General features: G+C 54.0%; 2 protein-coding genes across 3 annotated transcripts in view; one reads left to right on the top strand and one right to left on the bottom strand.

The window, feature by feature from the left end:
- ACSF2 (acyl-CoA synthetase family member 2) overlaps positions 1-21,438 on the top strand; it is a 39,993-nt gene extending 18,555 nt beyond the window's left edge. The window contains exons 2-16 of one of the 2 annotated variants that reach the window (XM_027625594.2): positions 7,991-8,186; positions 8,559-8,687; positions 8,937-8,990; positions 9,260-9,378; positions 9,495-9,660; positions 10,205-10,300; positions 10,434-10,591; positions 10,891-10,982; positions 11,255-11,331; positions 17,778-17,885; positions 19,056-19,207; positions 19,786-19,927; positions 20,025-20,135; positions 20,301-20,369; positions 20,642-21,438. In XM_027625594.2, the coding sequence (XP_027481395.1) occupies positions 7,991-8,186; positions 8,559-8,687; positions 8,937-8,990; positions 9,260-9,378; positions 9,495-9,660; positions 10,205-10,300; positions 10,434-10,591; positions 10,891-10,982; positions 11,255-11,331; positions 17,778-17,885; positions 19,056-19,207; positions 19,786-19,927; positions 20,025-20,135; positions 20,301-20,369; positions 20,642-20,692 (1,720 nt within the window). In that variant the 3' untranslated portion in view covers positions 20,693-21,438. The remainder of the gene's footprint in view (positions 1-7,990; positions 8,187-8,558; positions 8,688-8,936; positions 8,991-9,259; positions 9,379-9,494; positions 9,661-10,204; positions 10,301-10,433; positions 10,592-10,890; positions 10,983-11,254; positions 11,332-17,777; positions 17,886-19,055; positions 19,208-19,785; positions 19,928-20,024; positions 20,136-20,300; positions 20,370-20,641) is intronic. The other variant, XM_027625595.2, reaches the window with a different exon arrangement.
- On the bottom strand, positions 11,752-16,182 carry CHAD (chondroadherin). Its single transcript, XM_027625598.1, has 4 exons — positions 14,930-16,182; positions 12,900-13,063; positions 12,494-12,639; positions 11,752-12,273 (listed from the first exon to the last, which is right to left on the bottom strand). The coding sequence occupies exons 1-3, from the start codon at positions 15,701-15,703 to the stop codon at positions 12,498-12,500; spliced, it is 1,080 nt and encodes a 359-aa protein (XP_027481399.1). The 5' UTR covers positions 15,704-16,182; the 3' UTR covers positions 11,752-12,273; positions 12,494-12,497.
- Positions 21,439-21,700: the final 262 nt, after the last annotated feature.

Genomic DNA, 21,700 nt, shown 5'->3' with positions numbered 1-21,700 from the left:
CCTGCCGCGTTCCTGACCTTAGGGGAAAAGCTCTCAGCTTTTCCCCATTGAGAATGATATTCGCTGTAGGTTTTTCATAGATGGCTTTTATGATGATGAGGTATGTACCCTCTATCCCTACACTCTGAAGAGTTTTGATCAAGAAAGGATGCTGTACTTTGTCAAATGCTTTTTCTGCATCTATTGAGAGGATCATATGATTCTTGTTCTTTCTTTTGTTAATGTATTGTATCACGTTGATTGATTTGCGGATGTTGAACCATCCTTGCAGCCCAGGGATAAATCCCACTTGGTCGTGGTGAATAATCCTTTTAATGTACTGTTGGATCCTATTGGCTAGTATTTTGGTGAGAATTTTTGCATCCATGTTCATCAAGGATATTGGTCTGTAATTCTCCTTTTTGATGGGGTCTTTGTCTGGTTTTGGGATCAAGGTAATGGTGGCCTCATAAAATGAGTTTGGAAGTTTTCCTTCCATTTCTATTTTTTGGAACAGTTTCAGGAGAATAGGTATTAATTCTTCTTTAAATGTCTGATAGAATTCCCCTGGGAAGCCATCTGGCCCTGGGCTTTTGTTTCTTGGGAGATTTTTGATGACTGCTTCAATTTCCTTAGTGGCAATAGGTCTGTTCAGGTTTTCTATTTCTTCCTGGTTCAATTTTGGTAGTTGATACATCTCTAGGAATGCACCCATTTCTTCCAGGTTATCTAATTTGCTGGCATAGAGTTGCTCATAATATGTTCTTATAATTGTTTGTATTTCTTTGGTGTTGGTTGTGGTCTCGCCTCTTTCATTCATGATTTTGTGGATTTGGGTCATTTCTCTTTTCTTTTGGATAAGTCTGGCCAGGGTTTTATCAATCTTGTTAATTCTTTCAAAGAACCAGCTCCTAGTTTCGTTGATCTGTTCTACTGTTCTTTTGGTTTCTAGTTCATTGATTTCTGCTCTGATCTTTATGATTTCTCTTCTCCTGCTGGGTTTAGGCTTTATTTGCTGTTCTTTCTCCAGCTCCTTTAGGTGTAGGGTTAGGTTGTGTATTTGAGATCTTTCTTTTTTCTTGAGAAAGGTCTATATACTTTCCTCTCAGGACTGCCTTTGCTGTATCCCAAAGATTTTGAACAGTTGTGTTTTCATTTTCATTGGTTTCCATGAAATTTTTAAATTCTTCTTTAATTTCCTGGTTGACCCATTCATTCTTTAGTAGGATGCTCTTTAGCCTCCATGTATTTGAGTTCTTTCCGACTTTCCTCTTGTGGTTGAGTTCTAGTTTCAAAGCATTGTGGTCTGAAAATATGCAGGGAATGATCCCAATCTTTTGGTACCGGTTGAGACCTGATTTGTGACCTAGGATGTGATCAATTCTGGAGAATGTTCCATGGGCACTAGAGAAGAATGTGTATTCCGTTGCTTTGGAATGGAATGTTCTGAATATGTCTGTGAAGTCCATTTGGTCCAGTGTGTCATTTAAAGTCTTTATTTCCTTGTTGATCTTTTGCTTAGATGATCTGTCCATTTCAGTCAGGGGGGTGTTAAAGTCCCCCACTATTATTGTATTGTTGTCAATGTGTTTCTTTGCTTTTGTTATTAATTGCCTTATATAATTGGCTGCTCCCATGTTCGGGGCATAGATATTTACAATTGTTAGATCTTCTTGTTGGATAGACCCTTTAAGTAGGATATAGTGTCCTTCCTCATCTTTGATTTAAAATCTAATTTGTCTGATATAAGGATTGCCACCCCAGCTTTCTTTTGGTGTCTGTTAGCATGGTAAATGGTTTTCCACCCCCTCACTTTCAATCTGGGGGTGTCTTTGGGTCTAAAATGAGTTTCTTGCAGACAGCATATCGATGGGTCTTATTTTTTAATCCAATCTGATAGCCTGTGTCTTTTGATTGGGGCATTTAGCCCATTTACATTCAGGGTAACTATTGAAAGGTATGAATTTAGTGCCATTGTATTGCCTGTAAGGTGACTGTTACTGTATATTGTCTGTATTCCTTTCTGGTCCATGCTGCTTTTAGGCTCTCTCTTTGCTTAGAGGACCCCTTTCAATATTTCTTGGAGGGCTGGTTTCGTGTTTGCAAATTCCTTTAGTTTTTGTTTGTCCTGGAAGCTTTTTTTCTCTCCTTCTATTTTCAATGACAGCCTAGCTAGATATAGTATTCTTGGCTGCATATTTTTCTCGTTTAGTGCCCTGAAGATATCTTGCCAGTCCTTTCTGGCCTGCCAGGTCTCTGTGGATAGGTCTGTTGCCAATCTAATATTTCTACCATTGTAGGTTACATATCTCTTCTCCCGAGCTGCTTTCAGCATTTTCTCTTTGTCTCTGAGACTTGTAAGTTTTACTATTAGATGTCGGGGTGTTGACCTATTATTATTGATTTTGAGAGGGGTTCTCTGTGCCTCCTGGATTTTGATGCCTGTTTCCTTCCTCACATTAGGGAAGTTCTCTGCTATTATTTGTTCCAATATACCTTCTGCCCCTCTCTCTCTTTCTTCTTCTTCTGGGATCCCAATTATTCTAATGTTGTTTCATCTTATCGTATCACTTATCTCTCCAATTCTGCCCGTGATCCTGTAGTTGTTTATCTCTCTTTTTCTCAGCCTCTTTATTTTCCATCATTTGGTCTTCTATATCGCTGATTCTCTCTTCTGCCTCATTTATCCTAGCAGTTAGTGCCCCCATTTTTGATTGCACCTCATCAATAGCCTTTTTGATTTCGACTTGGTTAGATTTTAGTTCTTTTATTTCTCCAGAAAGGGTTTCTCTAATAACTTCCATGCTTTTTTCAAGCCCAGCTAGTATCTTTAAAGTCATGATTCTGAACTCTAGGTCCGACATCGTACTAATGTCTGTATTGAGTAGGTCCCTGGCTGACGGTACTACCTCTTGTTCTTTTTGCTGAGGTGATTTTTTTCGTCTTGTCATTTTGTCCAGAGGAGAATAGATGAAAGAGAGAACAAAATGCTAACAGGTTAACAATGTCCCCAGCAAATATACTGTATACAAATCAGAAAAGACCTGAAACCAGGGGAAAAGAAAGGGAAAGAAAGAGAAAAAAAAAGATAAAAACTAAAACAGAACAATACAAAAAAAGCAGAATATGATCAAATATGATCAGGCTAGTGCATAGATCAGTGCCACACACTAGATTTTGGGCGTATTTTGGTCTGTTAGAAAAAAGTGCCTCCTAAAATTTTAAAGGAAGAAAGACATATATGTACAAAATAAGGGTTGATACAATGACGGGATGGAATATGACTGTAGAGATGAAAATTATAAAAGATTTTATAAAAGGAATTGATAAAATAAGTTGTTTGAAAAAAGAAAGAAGATTTAAAAAAAAAAAGAAAAAAGGGAGAGAATGTGATCAGGCAGGAGACTAGAACAAAGCCATAACTAGTGATTTAGGGTATATTTTGATCTGTTAGAAGAAACTGTATCTCAAAATTTTAAAGAGAGAACAACTTATATATGTATGCCAAAAATAAGGTAACTACTATGAAGGGATAAAATATGACTCTAAAAATGAAAAACAAAAAAAATTTTTTTTAAAAAGGGATTGATAAGATGTTGGTTGAAAAAGGGAAAAAGAAAAATTAAAAAAAAAAACAGTTATAAAAAATTAACTTTGATGAACTAATGAATCATGGTTAAAAAAAAGCCATGAATTCTATGTGCAGTATTCCCCTAGCGCTGGAGTTCTCCCATTCTCCTTGATCGGTAAACTTGGTCTTGGCTTGCGGGCTGTTCGTGCTGATCTTCTGGGGGAGGGGCCTGTTGCCGTGGTTTCCAAATGTCTTTTCGGGAGGCCGAATTGCCCCGCCCTTGTCGGTTGGGGCTAAGCAAGCTGCTCGGGTTTGCTCTCAGGAGCTTTTGTTCCCTGCAAGCTCTCGGTATAGCTTTGGAGGACCAGGGCGAAAATGGTGGCCTCCCAATCTCCACCCGGAGGAGCTGAGAACTCGGGGCCCCTGCTCAGTGCGCCCCCAGAGAAAAGCAGTCAGTCACTCCCGTCTCCCCGGTCTCCGGCCGCACTCCGTGCTGACCCGGCCTGTGACCGAGCGTTTGTATCTCTGGCACCTGACCCCGTGTGGAGTCTCCAAACCCAGCAGATCCCTGCGGTGCGTTCCCGCGCAGCTCCTCCCCGGGAAGGAAGGGGAGTCTCCCCGGCTCTGCCGCTTGTTGGGTCCCTGCTGGAGGAGCAGTGGCCCGACTGGGCCGCGGATCACAGTTTATGGCAACCCCGGGCTGAGAGCCCGCACCTCGGCTCCGTCTCTGCAGCCGGCTTCCCCGCTCCGATACCTGGGAGCTCTGCCGCACTCAGGCACCCCCGGTCTTTCTGTGACCCCGAGGGTCCTGAGACCACACTGTCCCGGGAGGATTCCACCCCCCGCTTAGCCACTGGAGCGACATCCCTCAGCAGAGCCGGCTTCTAAAAGTTCCGATTTTGTACTCCGCGGCTCTATCACTTGCCAGAAGCGGCTGACGGAGGCCCCCTCCCCCGCCGTCTATCCTCCTGAATATCGCCTCGGATTCACTTCTCCGCACGTCCTACCTTCCAGTAAGTGGTAGATTCTCTGTTCAGAGAGTTGTTGCAACTCTCCTCTTCGATCTCCTGTTGAGTTCATAGGTGTTCGGAATGGTTTGATCCCTATTCAGCTGAATTCCTGAGACCAAACGAAATCCAGGTCTCCTACTCCCGGCCTCACTAAATATTGACAGTAGTCTCTCCTTATCCATGGGGGATACGTTCCAAGAGCCCCCGTGGGTGCCTAAAACCACAGCTGGTACCGAAGCCCATAAATACAAAGCTTTTTCCTATCCATACATACTGATGAGAAAGTTTAATTTACAATTAGGCACCTAAGAGATTAACAACGACAGAATAATTATAACAATATACTATAATAAAAATTAGGTGAATGTGCTGTCTCTCAAAATACCTTATTCTCCTATACTCACCGTTCTGCGAGGATATGAGACAATATAATGCCTACAAGATGAGGTGAAACGAGTGAATGACGTCGGCATGGGACACAGCATTAGGCTACCATTGATTGTCTGACCAAGTGTCAGAAGGAGGTTCCTCTGCTTCACCGTGGGTAACTGCAGATGAGGGGAAGACTCTCGGACTTTAGTTCTTTGAGTAGGAGCCTTAGGGACTGCTGGCTCTCTTCCAACTCCTTACACTTCCCACCCAAATTAAAAAAAAAAAAAAAGATAACAAACGAAAACCACAACTTGTCCCCAAAGCAAATCTCTGGTGTCTTTTTTGGGGTTAGATGGAATGTCTGCCACTTTGTTTAAGAACAGAAAAAGCAGTGGCTCCCTCTTTTTGCCCAAGGCCTTTGGGGTGTGTTTGAAGAAGGAGGGAAGTAGAATAAACTGTTTGCACTTGGTGGTTCTTATGTTTATGAGCAAAGGGCATTCATTCAGAGTTTCTAGGTCTTTTAAGTCCTTTGGAGGAGTGGCCTGTGTCCACTTCAGTCCTGCCCTGCTCCAATCCCCGTTTCTTGACGTCAATTAGTAAACAATTGGGGGAAAAAATAAAATGGAGATTCAACAATCTGGGGGATACATCCAAAGCCTAAAGAACAGAATTGCCCACCCACTTTTTCTCCCCAATTTGTTTGGTGGGGGAGGGTCCTCCGCGGCAGATCCAGCTACTACCAGCCCGAGGAGCCCACTTGGCCTCTTTGCGTTCCACTCTCTTTACCTGGAGAATGGGAGTTCATGCTGCCCACCTGCACTTCTCAGGATTTCCTTAGTGTATGTCAGAGAAACCCACTCTCACCGTGGCTTCAAGGAGATGGGAGTTTCTTTTTCTGGGAGATGGCCAACTCGTGGCCCGGCTGTCAAGCTCCAGCTTCTCCGGCTCTGCGGTGTCTGAGCTCACCAGGTGGCCCAAGATGGCTGCCATTCTCTTCCAGATGACATTCCAGCCAGTGAAGGACAAAGAGAAGATGCGCCTTCCCGGTAAGGGAAGTTGCACACAGTACCTCTCTGTAGATATCCCTTGCCAGAGCACCTTCGAGGGAAGTTTGGGAATGTGGTCTGGAGTCCACATGGCCAAGGCCAGCTGAACACCCAGAGGGTGGTTTAATAAGGACAAGGGCTTACTGGGGGCCTCTGTCGCAGCACCTTTCAGAGCTGCCATGAAGATAAGGGATGTAATACATGTGACAACTGAAATGGACTTCTTTTCTGTTTTTTGTTTTGTTTGTTTGTTTGTCTGTTTGCATGTAAATCAACCTGTTGATTTACCAACTAGAATTTCCAGAAGGATACCGTCTGGTCTGAAATCCACAGCGAATGAGTAGGAACCCAGGTTCCAAACAAAATAGGACGCCTGGTCACTGTGAGAATAAGAGGAAGCCTGTTGTCAGGCTCTGTTGACAACAAAACCATTAAGGTGGCTGAGATTTGCCTTTTGCTGCCTCCTGATCCTGATGCTGGGCTATGGGAGGCCTCCTGCCAGGGCTTCAAGGGCCCTGGTCATCCACTGAATGTGAAAAATGTAGGTATATTAGGATGTGCCAGCTGTAAGCAAATAAAATCAGATTTATCTTTGTTTGCTCATTTGTTAGATTCTACGTATAAGTGAAATCATGCAATATTTGTCTCTCTGCGTATAGCTTATTTCACTTAGCATCGCATCCTCCAGCTTTATCCCCTCCAGCTTTATCCTTGTCGTTACAAATGGAATTTGGCTTTTTTCCCCCAAAACTGGCTTAAATTTAAAGAGGGAATGTATTGACTTTTGGCAGTGAAAAGTCCAGAGGAAGGCAGACATCACATGTGGCTGGGCCTAGGGATTCAAAACCTTATGATGAAGTTTGTTGCTGTGTCTTCCTGTCTCTCTCTGTCTCTCTCTTCCTACTTAACCCTGTGTTCAGTTTGTTGTTAAGCAGGTTCTCTCCACATGCTTGTTCTTACAACCATCACTTTGGCAAACCCCAAGAAAAAGAGCATGCTTGTTTCCCAGTGGGCATACATGCACGCCCTTGACCGCATGCCTGTGAGGTAGGGATTTGGGGTATGCAATCCCTTTGGAGGGGTGTCATAGTGGCCATTGGGAATCTGCTCAACAGTTCTTTAGGTTTGTCAGCCTGTGGATGATAGGGTGTGGGGCCTCATGGGACCTTAGAGCCCTGCTGTCTGGGCTGTTTTCTGCCCCAGCTCACATGCAGGAACCACGTGGCCTAGGTGTCTCACCACAATCCTTTAAAAAGATTAACCAGGAAAAAAAAAAAAAAGATTAACCAAGTCTGGGCTCCTGGGTGACTTGGTCAGTTAATTGTCCAACTCTTAATCTCAGCTCAGGTCTTGATCTCAGGGTCATGAATTCCACCCTAGGCGTGGAGCCTATTTAAAAAAAAATAGAGGAGTGCCTGGGTGGTTCAGTTGGTTGAACATCTGCCTTCAGCTGGGTCATGATCCCAGGGTTCTGGGATCGAATGCCACGTTGGGCTCCTTGCTGAGCAAGGAGCCTGCTTCTCCCTCTGCCTGCCACTGCCCCTGCTTGTGCTCGCATTGGTCCTCAGGCCCTACGCCACGCCCTCTCTCATGGGAACAGGGTCTGAGACCTGTTGCACCCCTCCCCACGAGACCTCAGCGGGAGCCCGGCCCCTGTCCCCCAGAGGGGCCAGCAAACACACACAGGCCTAAGCCGACCGTGTGATACTTTTAGTTCTGGGGGCCTTTTCTGTTTTTGTTTTTAAAATAATTAATAGGTTTTTTGTTTTGTTTTGGGTTTTTTGTTTTTTGTTTTTTGTTTTGTTTTGAGTACAGTTTGAGAGTTACAGAATGACTGAGCCTTTCTATTGGGTCCTGGTTCCTGGGGACGGGGATAGGGTTGGGGCAGGGGCAGGCCGTTTCTGAAGCAGCCCCTCCCACGTTGTAAGCAACCTCCCTCCCAGCCCTGGGTGCCAGCGAGGCCCGGCCTGGTACGATGGAGTCCAGCTCCACACAACCCTGTCTCCCCACAGTTCCAGAGAGGCGGATAACACCATCCCCCTGCCCATTGGAGGCCTCAGCTACGTCCAGGGCCTCACAAAACCTAGTCTTATCCACGAGACTGTGGGGCGGTGCCTGGAAGCCACAGCACAGAGGGTCCCTGACAGAGAGGCCTTGGTCGTCCCCCAGGAAAACATCAGGTTGACCTTTGCCCAGCTCAAGGAGGAGGTGGGTCCTGGTCTTGAACCCCCGAAGTAGGCAGGTGCTAGCCCCCAGGCTGCACTGGCTGGGTAGAGCTGCAGGGGCCGAAGCTGGCTGTGGGGCAGGGGGCTGGGGCGGCCTGAGGACCCCAGGGGATGGCAGGAGAACGGCACAGGGCTGAGGCAGAAGGGGCCACCTGCACCTGATGTCACCTGCACCGCTCCCTCCTGGGATGCTTGTTAACTATGCATAGCCCCAGGCCCAATGCGGCCTGGAAATCTGCCTGTCCCTCGTTCCCAGCGGGTTCTGTTGGGAACCCCTGGGCCAAGGGCTGTGGTGGGAGTCATGGGCCCCTTCCTGCTCGCCCGCATCTCACCCCTCATGCCCTGTTTACACCAGGTGGACAAAGCTGCTTCTGGGCTCCTGAGTATCGGCCTCTGCAAGGGCGACCGGCTGGGCATGTGGGGACCCAACTCCTACGCGTGGGTGCTCATGCAGCTGGCCACCGCTCAGGCGGGCATCATTCTGGTGAGCAGGGGCTTGCCCGGCGCAGCTGGGTGTGTAGGGAGTGCATATTTCAGGGGGACTCCCCGGCTCCTCGGCCCCCAAACCACCAGAGGGTAGCGCTTTCTTCTGAAGCCCCCAAAGGAGGCCCGGACGTGTAGGGCACTGCCTCTGACCACATGGTGTTTCTGTGCCTCCTAAGAACGGAGGGGCGGCGAGAGGGACGGGATCGAGCCAAGACACTGACTGACATCCCCTTGCTGTCTCCACCAGGTGTCCGTGAACCCAGCCTATCAGGCTATGGAGCTGGAGTATGCCCTCAAGAAGGTAGGACCCGCTCCTAGGGGAGGCATGCACAGGTGGGGGACACCCAGAGTCTGTCCTTGCTTGGGTCTGTGTGGGTGGGAGGAGAGGGTGGTTGGTCAGACACAAGGCTGGGGCGTGTGTTGAGGTGGCACATGCGTGTGTCAGGGCGGTAGCACCTGGGTGAGGTGGTGTGCGTGTGTGAGCGAGAGTAACTGTTAGAACTACCCCAGAGCCCCCGCCTGGAGCCCCCTGCTGACCGTGCTGGGGGGGGCGGGGCTCCACCTCCACAGGTAGGCTGCAAAGCCCTCGCTTTCCCCAAGCAATTCAAGACCCAGCAATACTATCACATCTTGAAGCAGGTCTGTCCAGAGTTGGAGAAGGCCCAGCCAGGAGACTTGAAGAGTCAGAGGTGAGGGTGTCCCCCCTTGGGAAGGGTGCATGGTGTGGCCCCCTGGCCCCCGCGCCCTCAGGGATGAGGCTCATGTCTCCCTAGGCTCTGACTCTCACTACCCTCCCAACCGCCAGGCTCCCAGACCTGACCACGGTCATCTCGGTGGACGACCCTCTGCCGGGGACCTTGCTCCTGGATGAGGTGGTGGCCTCTGGAGGCAAAGAGCAGCATCTGGCCCGGCTCCGGTACAACCGGCAGTTCCTGTCCTGCCATGACCCCATCAACATCCAGTTCACCTCGGTAGGGCAGAGGTCTCCAGGCTGGCATGCTACCCCCTGCCCACCCCTGTGACCCTTGCCCAAGACCAAGGAGGTCCGGAGTGCAGACACTCTCCTCCTGGGGCTGGCCCTCACTGTCCTCTCTGCTCTGGAAAACATCAGCCACTGGTGTCCTTGTAGCATGCCCCCCGCCCTCGCCTTCTCATCCTCAGCCCAGGGCCAGATGCACTGGCGGCACAGGCCAGAGCTGATAGATCTGCCTCCTCATTTAGCAGATGAGGAAACTGAGGCCCAGAGTGGGAATCTGCTGGTGGGCCACAGAGTCCTCTGAGCAACCTTATGAGTGGCATAAGGACAGAGACCTTACCTTCCACACCTCTGGATCCTAACACCTGGCACCGCGCACGCGCCTGCTGAACAGTGAACATGTGTTCAGTGAATGAATGGATCTGGGGCAGTAGTCCCCGTCTCCTGACGCCCCGTTCCAGGGCTCTCCCACACAGGGACCCAGAGCGGGGAAGGAGATGGGGAGCAGGAGGCCAAGCACCACCTGCTTGTCTTATCAGGGGACGACAGGCAGACCCAAGGGGGCCACCCTCTCCCACTACAACATTGTCAACAACTCCAACCTGATAGGGGAACGGCTGAGGATGCACCTGAAGGTGAGGGGCCTAGCCCAGGCCCTGCAGGGGGCGGTTGGGGGGGGGTCTTGTTGGGTTCCCCCTGCTGGCTAGACGAACTGGCGCCTGGGGCTTTGGGCTCCGGATAGAACCGGCTTCCCGCCTCCAACCCCAGATGCCGGAGGAATCACGGATGGTCGTGCCCAGCCCCTTGTACCACTGCCTGGGTTCTGTGGGGGGCACAATGGTGAGCATGATGTATGGCGCCACCCTCATCCTACCCTCTCCGACCTTCGATGGCAAGAAGGCGCTGGAGGCCATCAGCAAAGAGAGGTGGGCATCAGTGGGCAGCCCCCCCCCCCCCCAGGGGCTGATGAGACCCTCCTGTTCCTCACTCCTGGGCCCTGATCCCTTTTGGAGATGTCTCCTCCCTTCAGCCCAGAGAAATGGAGACCAGGGGTAGTGGGAGACTCCCATGGGAGGACCGGTTCCTGCCTCCAAAGAGCTTCTCCTTGTTTCCCAAATATGCAGCCTCGGCCCTTACTGCAGTTTCAGGGTGGGATGGGTGAGAAGAGGGAGTTCCCTTCCCCTTCCAAGCCTGATTTTGAGACACCCCCCCCCACCTTACACAGAGGCTCCTTACTGTATGGCACCCCCACAATGTTTGTGGACATTCTGAACCAGCCAGACTTCTCCAGTTATGACATCTCGGCCATGCGTGGAGGTAGGGTAGGGCCAAGGGTGGCCAGGCCAGGATTGCTGAGCTAGATATGTGCCCAGCCTTTTATTTAGGGGGCAAAAAGCTCACTGTAGAAAAGTGGGTGGGAGGGAGGCAAATCCTCAGTGTCCCTGGACACCAGCCCAAGGCCAGCTGCCAGGTGTAGGAATAAGTCCAGGGTCAGAGGGGAACGTTCTTCTCTAGAAGGAGCTGCAGGTGAAGGGGGTCCACTGGGCCTGGAGAAGCGGGGAGCTGTGTCAGTCCTCTCTCTGATTCAGGTGTGATTGCTGGGTCCCCGGCACCCCCAGAGCTGATCCGAGCCATCATTGACAAGCTGAACATGAAGGACCTGGTGGTGAGTGGGCGGAGGCTGGGTGGGGGCTGTGGGCAGGGGGCAGGCCGCGCTGGGGTGCGAACAGGTGGGTGTGGGAGGAGCTCAGACCAGATCTCCAAGGAAGACCCTCTCAGCTGGCCCTCCTTCCAGAAAGCAGATGTCAGAAAGTCTGACCTATTGGCAGCTGGCCAATCATAGAAATAGGTGACAGGGGGCACCTGGGTGGCTCCATCGGTTAAGCATCTGGCTTCGGCTCAGGTCAGGATCCCGGGGTCCCGGGATCGAGTCCAGCATCGGGCTCCCTGCTCTGCGGGGGATTCTGCTTCTCCCTCTACCCCTCCCCGCGCTCATGCATGCTCACTCACTCTCTTGCAAAAATAAATAAATAAAATCTTAAAAAAAAAAAAAAAGAAATAGGTGACAGGGGAGTAAATATTACATATACATAAATTTGTATTCATGGAAATCTGGGAAAGAAGTGCAGCATGGGAGGGTATGCGGCAAAGCACCAGTGTCCTGCTAGAGTGTCCTGGCAGGTGGGGGGTGGGGGGCTGGCGGAGCTGGGGTATGGGCTCAAGACCGTTTCTGGAAGCAAGGGGTGGGGCAAGGATCTGATGTTTGTTTCCAAATGGCAAGGTAAAGGGGAGCAGAGGGGAAGAGGATTCTGGAAGGGTGGCCGTCCTGATGGCTGCCCTGTTCTGGTTCTGAAGGACTTGGGGTCTTGGCAGCAGCGTCTCTGAGAGGAGCCATGGCGGTGGGGCCAGGCGTGATGGAGCTCTCACCAGCAGGTGGAGCTGGGTTCGTGCTGGAGCGCCCGAGCCCCCCTGCCAGGACGTATCTAGATGTGGACAGCTCTGGCGCCAGCAGAGGCTGTGGGGAGAAGGTGGGGGTCAGAGGTGGGAAGGTCAGTAGTTTCTTCCGCTGAAGGCAGAGGCCGGTCACCAGGACCGGCTGGGTCAGGACCTGTGGTGAGGCAAAGTTCAGGTGTCAGAGGAGTCCAACAACCCAGACGAGGCTGGCCGAGAATGGGGGGAGTCCCAGGCAGTGTCATTTTCCCCTTTAGAAGGGGAGCCCCTGTCCTTCCCCTCCTCTCCCTACACAAATGGAGGGTCTGTGGGGACATCCTCCTCCCTTGCTAGAATCCCCGAGAAGAGAATGGGGGACCTGCCCACCCGTCCCCCACCTGTTTAATGGCGGCCGGCTTTCTTGGACCTCTTAGTGGGAAACTTGCAGGCGCGGAAAGCGTCCGTGTCACGGATATGCTGGCCTTTGAACTTGGCGGGCGAGGCACAAGTGGCATCAGGGCGGGAAGTCTTGGCTTCCAGCCACCTAGAGAGACAGAGAGTCGCTGGGCTTGGGGGAGAGAGGTGGGAGTGCTCGGGGAGGGGACAGCGAGCCAGGGGGCCAGGATGGACTTATCTCTAGGATGGCCTGGAACCGTCATCTTCATGTGCCAAACTCCTGGGCTCCCACACCTACTAGGCAGCAGATCTAGGACATAGGGCCCAGATGTCTCCATGCGGGGCCGGGGTATCTGTGCTTCATCCCATGAGAGCGCATTCTGGGGGACTGCAGGGGGGTGTTCTCACCTCCGAAGACCCCGGAGCTGGCAGGTACATTTCCAGGGATTGTTGGTGAGGGTGAGGGTCTCTAGGCTGTCAAAGGGGAAGTTGGAGGGCAGCTGGTTCAAGCGGTTGTTCTCCAGATGGACGTGTTTCAGTGTGGTCACACCCAGGAAGGCGCCGTCTGAGAACTGGGGAGTGAGGAGGACAGGAGTGAGCACCCCAGCCCCAGGGTCCAGCCTCTCCCAGCCCTATGGTCCCAGAGGGCAGTGGCTCCTTGAGGACTTTCAGCGTGACTAGGGTGTCTCAGATGATCTGATCCGTACAACCACCTACTGAGATAGGTGCTTGTATTTCCAAAATGCAGATGGGGTGGGGGAGGGGGGCGGGGGGGCTGTCAAGTCTCTTGCCCAGGGTCACACTAGCAAGTAAACAGTAGCGGCAGGACCACACCCAGCTCCTCTTCCCCTGGCACCACGCTCCCTGCACAAACACTGGGACTGGGGAGGCAGCCAGAGTTTGGCTCCAGCAGCCCGAGTTGGCACCCGGTGAAGCTGGTCAGTGTTTGGTGGGATGGGCAATGGGCCCAGGCTCCCCGCAGCCCCAGGGTCCTGGGACTTCCCCCAGCTCTGTCCTCACTGCTCCCTCCCTCACTGCTTGCCAGAGGCTATTTGTGGAGCCTCCTTGGTAGAGACTTTGGCCAGGCTGGATGGCTCCAGAGGAAACATTCTATTGGTGCCCACATCTTGGCCCAGGCATCACAGTTCTGCCTGGCCTCCCCTGCCCCAGATCAGTCCCTGCTCCCCACTAAAAGGCCACTCTGGCACCGGTGGGCCACAGGGAACTCTGACTTTATCTCTGGAGGGGCCCGGGGCTGAAGACAGGCGGGCTCCATCCCCCCGGACAAAGGTTGGCTGCCATCCCGGTATGGTTCTGCCCTCATCCCTGTGCCCTGTGGCTCAGGGAGGGGTGTGAAGTTCCCTGGAACCAGACTGTTCTGATGACGGTCTTCTACACCTTGCCCTGGTCCCCACCCAAACCTCCTGGCCGAAGCCCCTGTACACAGAGTGATTTTCCAGTCCCGAGGAGGGATTCCGCCCCAACCCCAGGGAGCCCCATCTGGGTATCACAGGGCAGAAAGGACTGAGCAAGGCTGCAGCCAGGAGATGCGTCTGGTGACCAGCGTGGGCAAAGGGCCGTCAGTGCTCTGGGGGATAGTGAGGCACAGCCAGTCTTCTCCGTGGGGAGACACCTGGAGTCTTGTGCCAAAGGCTGACGGTGCTATGTGGCTCTCGCCTTTGCCCCTTCGTGGAGGCCCTGGGTGCCCTCCCTGCCACCTGGGGAAGCCCCTGGTCCTTGGGCCCCACTCAGCTGAAATGGACCTGGGAATGCGGTGCGGTGTGGATGTGTGTGAGCTGGGGAAGAGGGAGGACATTCGCCAGGGCCTCTGAGGGACATTCGCCAGGGCCTCTGGGGGACATGGAGGTCTTCTTCCTCCGCTGTTTGCTTTCCCCTCACCCCCCAGTCCCCCACCCCACCTCAGCACACATGGACACCCCCCCACCAAGAACAGGGTCTCTTTGTGGGCCTGATTTGCCCAGCTCCTCTGGAAAGCTTCTCAATAAACAAACCTTCCTTTATGGGGTGGTAGGTTTCCTGGAGACAGGAAAAATACAGCAGAGGAGGGATGGAAGGCCCAACAGGAAGAGGGGGCTCCTGCCCACAGCAGGGGTTTCAGGAGCACTGGACATGCCTCCTAGGGGCCATCGCTGGGGCCAGGGCAGCCCCAGCTCCGTCTATAAGTGGGAAGCCTCAGAGGGCAGTGGCTCAGACTAGGGACAGGGACAGCAGGGCAGGCTTTAGGGTGCGGATGAGGCAAGATGAGGGACAGAGGTGACAGAGCTCCTCTCCTTGGAGCTAGCCAGAGAGACAGAAGCAATTTTCGGGGAGAAGGGATGGTGCCCAGCCGTGGCCCCAGACCCGCGGAGCCTCGAGGCAGAAGAGGAGCCTCAAGGCAGAAGAGGAGCCAGGGCAGAGCCCTGCGGCCAGCAGCTCACCTTCTCCAGGTTGGTGTTGTCCAGCCAGAGGGTCTCCAGGTATCTGCCGAAAGACTGGAAGGCACCGTCAGGAATGCTTTTCAGGGGGTTGTGGGACAGCTTCAGCTCCTCCAGCACCCGCAGCTTGCTGAGAGCCGCCGAGGGGTAGCTGGACAGCTGGTTCCTGTCCAGGTGGAATTTGGCGAGGTTCTCCACGTCGTCCAGAGCACCGGGCTGCAGCGCACTGAGTGCGTTTTCTGACAGGTAGAGCCAGCGCAGGTCCTTGGCGCCCTGGAAGGCGCCAGCGCGCAGCTCACGGATCTTGTTGTTGTTGAGCTGCAGGATGAAGAGGTTGACCAGCGGGGAGAGCAGCCCCCGGGGCAGCTCGGTCACCTTGTTGTGGTCCAGGTAGAGGTAGGTGAGCTCGGTCAGGCCGTCAAAGGCGCCGGCGCGCAGCACGCGGATGTCGTTGTGGGACAGGTACAAGTAGATGAGCTGCTTGAGGCCTCGGAAGGCGCCGGCCGCCACCTCGCGGGTCTGGCAGTGCTGCAGGTGCAGCGACACGAGGTTTGGCATGGCCCGAAACGAGTTGGCGGCCAGCACCGGGAAGTTGTTGCGCTGCAGGTTGAGCAGCTTGGTCTTCTCTGACACCTTGGGGATCTTCTGCAGCCCCACCTTGTCGCAGATGACGTGCTGCAGGTCGCCGTGGCAGTGGCAGTTCTGGGGGCAGGCGGCCAGTGCCGGCAGGAGGCCGGCCAGGAGGCCGAGACTGAGCAAGAGCATCGGACGGGCCATGGCCGGGACACCTGGGGCCGGGGCCTGGGGGGCAGCGGCGGTGGGGCGCGGGTAGCGGCAAGTCCTCGTTGCTCCGGGCTCCCGCCCTCTTTATACGGTGGCCCTGACCGCAGCCGGCAGCCGGAGCCAGCTCCTACGTGGAGCATCCAGGCCACCGGGCTTAACTCCCTCCCGCCCAGAGATGCGCCCCCGCCCTCGACGGGGAGGGGTGGGGCCCTGCCCCCAGCTGGGGACCGTGCGGGGGGCCCCCTTTCTCCCTGCGCTCAGATCCTGCCTCCCTTCCGATCCCCCACCTCCTTTCCCCATCCTTTGGGGGCTGGGGGTACGGGTGCCTCCAGAGCCCCGAGTTTACACCGGAGAGGGAGGCGTTCCCGAACTTACTTGTTTGCACAAGTTCGCGCCCCCATGCCACCACCCCGCCCCATGCACACTCGGCGCGGCGCCCTGGCCCCGGGGAGAGAGGAAGCGGGGCCGGACGGCCGGACGCGAGTCTCGCCGCGGTCGGCCGGCCGGCGGCGCTTTAATGGCACTGTTGTGCGGCGCCGGCCGAGCGTGAGAGCCGCGCTGGCGGCGGGCTCCCCCTTCCGGCTGGACAGCGGGCCAACCCTAAGGAGATGGGCGCTCCTTCCCCGCCGCAGGAGCTGCTCTCCCGCCCCGGGCTTGAATTTCTGCCCCCGGCACTCCTGTCCCGTTTTTTCCACGGTTGAAGGCTAACCAGAAATGTGGGAACAGGGGCGGGGAGTGGGGGGGCGACCCGCAGAACTCACAGACACACCTGACGACCACAGGCCACGAGTGGGGACAACTGAAGGAGCACAGTCGCACCATCTACCCCCTTCCCACCCCTCTCCCCACCCTTCATCTCCCTAAAATATCTCCATCTCCTCATCCCCACCCCCAGTGGTCAGGACCTGCCCCTGAGGGGTCTCACAGGGTGGTGGCCAGAGTGGCGCCAAGGTGTACTTGGCAGAGGCCACACCTGGGCAGTGGCCCCAGGACTATGGGGGAGGGGGCAGTGTCAGGTCCTGGCTACCAGGGACCAGCCCTGGATGGCTCTGGTCCTGTGGGCAGCCCTGCCGCGGCTGACCAGGTCTCTGTGTCCACTTGCCAGCCACGGTGTCCGGATTCCTGTGGAAAGGGGAAGGGAGGCAGGCAGGGTCTGAGCTCTGGGCTGCCCAGTCGGGGTTGTTGTCTGTGTTTGAGAGGGGGAGGGGCGGGGCCAGACCCCAGCAGTGTGCCAGCTAACACAAAAGAAACTGGGGGTGGGGGGTGGGGTGGAGGATGGACAAAGGTCTGTTGTCTTTGCTGATCAGGAGCTAGCCCCTCTCCCAAGCTCCTTTCACCCATTGCCTCCAGAGGGGGGTCATAGTTGGCTCAGAACATTCCCTGGTGGTATTTAAGGCTCCTCCAAGGCTGGCTTCTGGTTTTCTGTTGCTCAGGATGTTCCAACCACTAGAAGTGTTAGGTGGTGAGCGTGCCACTGGCTTTTAAACCCTTGCTTTGGCTACATTTTGCATTTTGATGGAAGTCAATTTACAGGAAACTCTCCAAAGCTTGGGGATCACCCACCCCAAGGCCAGGCATTGATCCCAGGTTTCGGGTGGTTTGTATCTGCACAGTTCCCAGCTAGGCCCAGGTGGGCTGGCTTTCTCATCAAGTTTATGAGACCTTCAGTTTGGAAGGGAGGGGCAGGGGATGTTGCAGTCTGAGATCAGGAAGGGGGTGCTAAGACGGCCTAGGGCTGAGGGAGAGAAGGCGGGGGCATCAGTAACACAGGGAACCACAGGCTCAGGCATGTGGCTGGTCCAGGAAGCTGGGAAACGGCGCTGACTGGGAAAGAATGGCTTCCCTGATCTCAATTTTAATTCAGACCTGGGGACCCTGCTAGTTGAGCTAGTCAGCTCAGCACCCCAATGCCTCTGCCTCCGGACCCCTGCCCTCTGCCCAAACGCCTCAGTTCCCACCACTCAGCTGCCTCACTTTCTCCTGGGTCCCTTCCCATTCCTCCAGGGCAGCTCGCCCTCCCCTCTGCAGCCCCAGGGCTCCCTCCAAACACCCTGCCCCAATCCTCTAGGTGGCTTATGGGACCACTGAGAACAGCCCTGTGACCTTCATGAACTTCACCGAGGACACTGTGGAGCGGAAGGCAGAAAGCGTGGGCAGAATTATGCCTCACACAGAGGTGAGCCCCAGCCCCAGCCCTTCAGACCCCACCTCCTATCACTCAGCTTGGGTGCATTCCCTGTGGACGTTTATTGTCTTCAATTAGAGAGCCGTACACTCCCTCGTGGGCTGAGGCCTGAGAGGGAAGAGCTGGGGCACTGGCCGTGAGCAGCCGCCGGCTGAACCCCGCAGCCTCCCTTCCTGTCTGAGGTGTGTTTTTGCCAAGGCCCACTGCCTGTCTCAGGGCAGTCAGGACAGCCTCAAAGAGGAGCCAGAGCAGAGATTTTTCCTACATAGCTCTTTCTCTCCCATAGCCTCCCCCCTGCTCCGCCCCGCCTTCCGCAGAGCACCTCTGTTTGCTTGGCATAAACACTCCATTTCCCAAGCAGCCCGTCCCTCTGAGGGCCCCTTGCACCTTGAAGGCTGACCCAGAGCATCTCTCCCTCTGAAATTCCCAGCCATGGCTCCTTGCCTGCCCCAACACGGGTGCTTGATGCCAGCCTGCACCTGGTTTCCCCTGCCTCCTTGTGCCCTGGCCCCTCTGGGGTCATTGCCCACGCAGCCCTTCCGCGGAGGCTCACCACCATCCTGGGGCAGACTGCTCCTGCCCCGCTCCATGGGGTGAGTGTGCAGTGGCATTAGCCCCTTCCCAGGTGTCTGACAGTCTCACTGCCACTCGCCGGGGTGCCCACCTGCAAGGTAGACAGGGGCAAGCGGAGTTCGCCCCATTTCCCAGATGCAGCTCCCGAGGCACACAGACCAGGCTTTCCTTGCACGTTGGCTGTGGCTCCTTTCTGTGCTAGGGCTCTCCAACTCTGCCTTCTCCTGTCCCCATGGCCCTGCCACACCGGCTCCCCGGCCTCCTTAGTTGCTGCTTGATGGGAAATAAGAGGAGACTCCCTTCTCTTCTGCAGAGTTTGTAATTCTTCAGCTGGCCTGGCCCTCCACGGGCCTCGTCCTCTGCACCAGCGGCCGCCCCCTCCACTTCCCCTCAGCTCCTTGCCTGCACCCTTCTTCCAGCCCAGCTCATGTGTCTGGCTGCTGGGGGATCCACTCCCTTCCCTGGATCGGGATGAGCAGAGCCAGGGGGTGGAAAAGCAAAGCCCCTTCCACCCCCATCCCCAAGGGCCCCCCTCCCTCCTGAGGTGAGGGCGCAGGAGGCCCCAGCCTGAGGCTGCTCCCGTCCCAGGCCCAGATTGTGAACGTGAACACGGGGACGCTGGTGGAGCTGAACACGCCCGGAGAGCTGTGCATCCGCGGGTACTGTGTCATGCTGGGCTACTGGGGCGAGCCCCAGAAGACCGAGGAGACGATTGGACAGGACAAGTGGTATCGGACAGGGTGAGGAGGCAGCCCAGGGCCTCGGAGAGGCTGGGGGCGGTGGGGGTGGGTTGGGGGCGGGCGGTCTGAAGCTGAGCTGGAAACATTAAACTACAACAGGGAGAACAGTGTCTGCAAAATCTGAGCCAAGACTCACTCATCTGTCCCCTGAACAAGTTCTCATCACGTGCCTCCCAGGGCCACTGCTGTTCTGGACGCTGGCGGTCCGAGGGGAGGCAAGAGGAGGGTCCTGCTCTTACTCTCCACCTGTCTAAACACCATGAAGACAGTAAAATAGGGTCAGAGGAAAGAAAGTGGCAGTGGTGGAGAGGGGCGCTTCTCTTAGACTCGGGGGGGATCAGAGAAAGCCTCTGTAAGGTAGACGTGTTTGAACTGAGACCCGATTGATTAAAAAAAAAAAAAGAAAAGAAACCCTCCATGAAAAGCGTATCTACAGAATGTCTTGTTCGTGCCGTATCCCCCAGACTCTAGAGCAGTGCGAGACACACAGTAGGTGCTCAATAAATGTCTGACGAATAAGGGAGCGAGCCAGTCAGAGGAAGCAGAGGTGAGAGGCCATTCCTGGGCTTTCCTCACAGAGACATAGCCGTGATGGACAAGCAGGGCTTCTGCAAGATCGTCGGCCGCTCCAAGGATATGATCATCCGGGGCGGCGAGAACATCTACCCCGCGGAGCTCGAGGACTTCTTCCACACACACCCGCAGGTGCAGGAAGTGCAGGTGAGGCACCCAGGCCAGGTGAGCCCAGGTGAGCCCCCAGGAACAGGAACCGGGGATGGGCATGGCAGTATCTAATAAATGTCTCTGGCTCGGGAAGGTGGTGGGAGTGAAGGATGACCGGATGGGGGAGGAAGTCTGTGCCTGCATTCGCCTGAAGAAGGGAGAAAAGACTACGGAGGAGGAGATCAAGGCTTTCTGCAAAGGGAAGGTGGGAGCCTCAACCGCCCCAAGCTGATGTTATTTCGTTCTTCAGCCCTCTCTCCCTGCCAGCCAGCCCGTCCACGGTCCCACTGTCCCAGGTTTCACCTGCACCCCATCTCCCTAAACCTATGACCTCGCCCAGCCTCACACTTTATCTCCCTCTGGTCTGCAGATCTCCCACTTCAAGATTCCCCGATATGTCGTGTTTGTCACAAACTACCCCCTCACCGTCTCAGGAAAGGTGTGTAAAGGGACCAGAGGGGGGCAGGGTGGCCTGGGGTCCTAGGTTCCCAGAAGGCCTAGGTGGCCCCACCTATGCCTCCCTCAGCAGTGGGCAAAAGAGTCTGTCCAGAAGCTGGCAGTAGGATGACCAAGTAGCTCATGCCTGTTTGTCCCAAACTTTCCTGGCTTTACCCTAAAAAAACTCCTCAGTCTCAGGCAAACCAAGCCAGCTGGTCACTGTTGCTGGCAGAGGCCCCGAGCCTGGCTCTCACTCTCTTCTTTTTCCTCTAGATCCAGAAATTCAAACTTCGAGAGCAGATGGAACAACATCTAAACCTGTGAATAAGGGACTGGGGGTCCTCCCAGGCCCTCCCTGCCCTTCCCCCACACTCCCGTCTTTGTGATTTGGCATAAAGAGCTTCTCTGTTTTCTTTGGTTGGTCTCTTGCTGGCGTGCTCTCTTGGCAGCCACTCTGGGATGGAGAAAGGAGGAGGCACTTTCAGACCTCCCACTCCTTGTCACGATAGTGCTAAGCACTTTGGCGTGCATTATCTACTTAAGTTAATCCTCATTCGATCCCTTTGAGATACCAACCCAATTTTTTTTTTAAAGGTATACTCGTTGCTTTTTCACATTGTTGTCAGATTAGTCCAGCAAGAAGTATTCCTTTTAAAACAATAAAAGCTGGGGCTCCTGGGTGGCTCAGTTAAGCATCTGCCTTCGCTCGCTCAGGTCACGATCTGGGGTCCTGGGATTCAGCCCCGCATTAGGCTCCCTGCTCAGCGGGGAGTCTGCTTCTCCCTCTCCCTCTGCCCCTCCCCCCCAACTTGTGCATGCTCTTTCACTTTCTCAAGTAAATAAAATTTTTAAAACAATAAATGCTTTGTTAAGATAAAATTGCACATACCATCCAATTCACCCGTTAAAAGTATCCTATTCGATGGTTTTTAGTATATTCATAGATATGTGCAATCAACCCCTAAGTCAATTTTTTTCATTGAGGTATAGTTAACACACAATGTTACATTTGTTTCCCAGAGTCCATTTTAAACCTCTTCATCACCTTAAAAAGAAACTCCATACCCTTTAGCCATCATCCCACATCCTGTTATTCCACTGCCCACGCCAAAACCAACCCGTTTTTTTTTTTTTTAATAGATGAACCTGGGGCTTCCCTGATGGGCTGGGCCAGATCTAGCATGCTGGAGCTCCCCGCAAGAAATAAAAACAGCTGGGTTCCAAAAGGCACATCAGTTTCTAGTTCACAGAGGCCAAAACTTTCCTGCTGCTTTCCATACTTACCTCCCAGTGTATCTGCCCCCTCCAGCAGCAGCCTCCTCTTTACTTTTC

The sequence above is a fragment of the Zalophus californianus genome, chromosome 16 (assembly GCF_009762305.2).
Source record: "Zalophus californianus isolate mZalCal1 chromosome 16, mZalCal1.pri.v2, whole genome shotgun sequence".
Lineage (NCBI taxonomy): Eukaryota > Metazoa > Chordata > Mammalia > Carnivora > Otariidae > Zalophus > Zalophus californianus.
The sequence above is the reverse complement of the archived record's forward strand: the minus strand, read 5'-3'. Positions and strand labels throughout refer to the sequence as shown.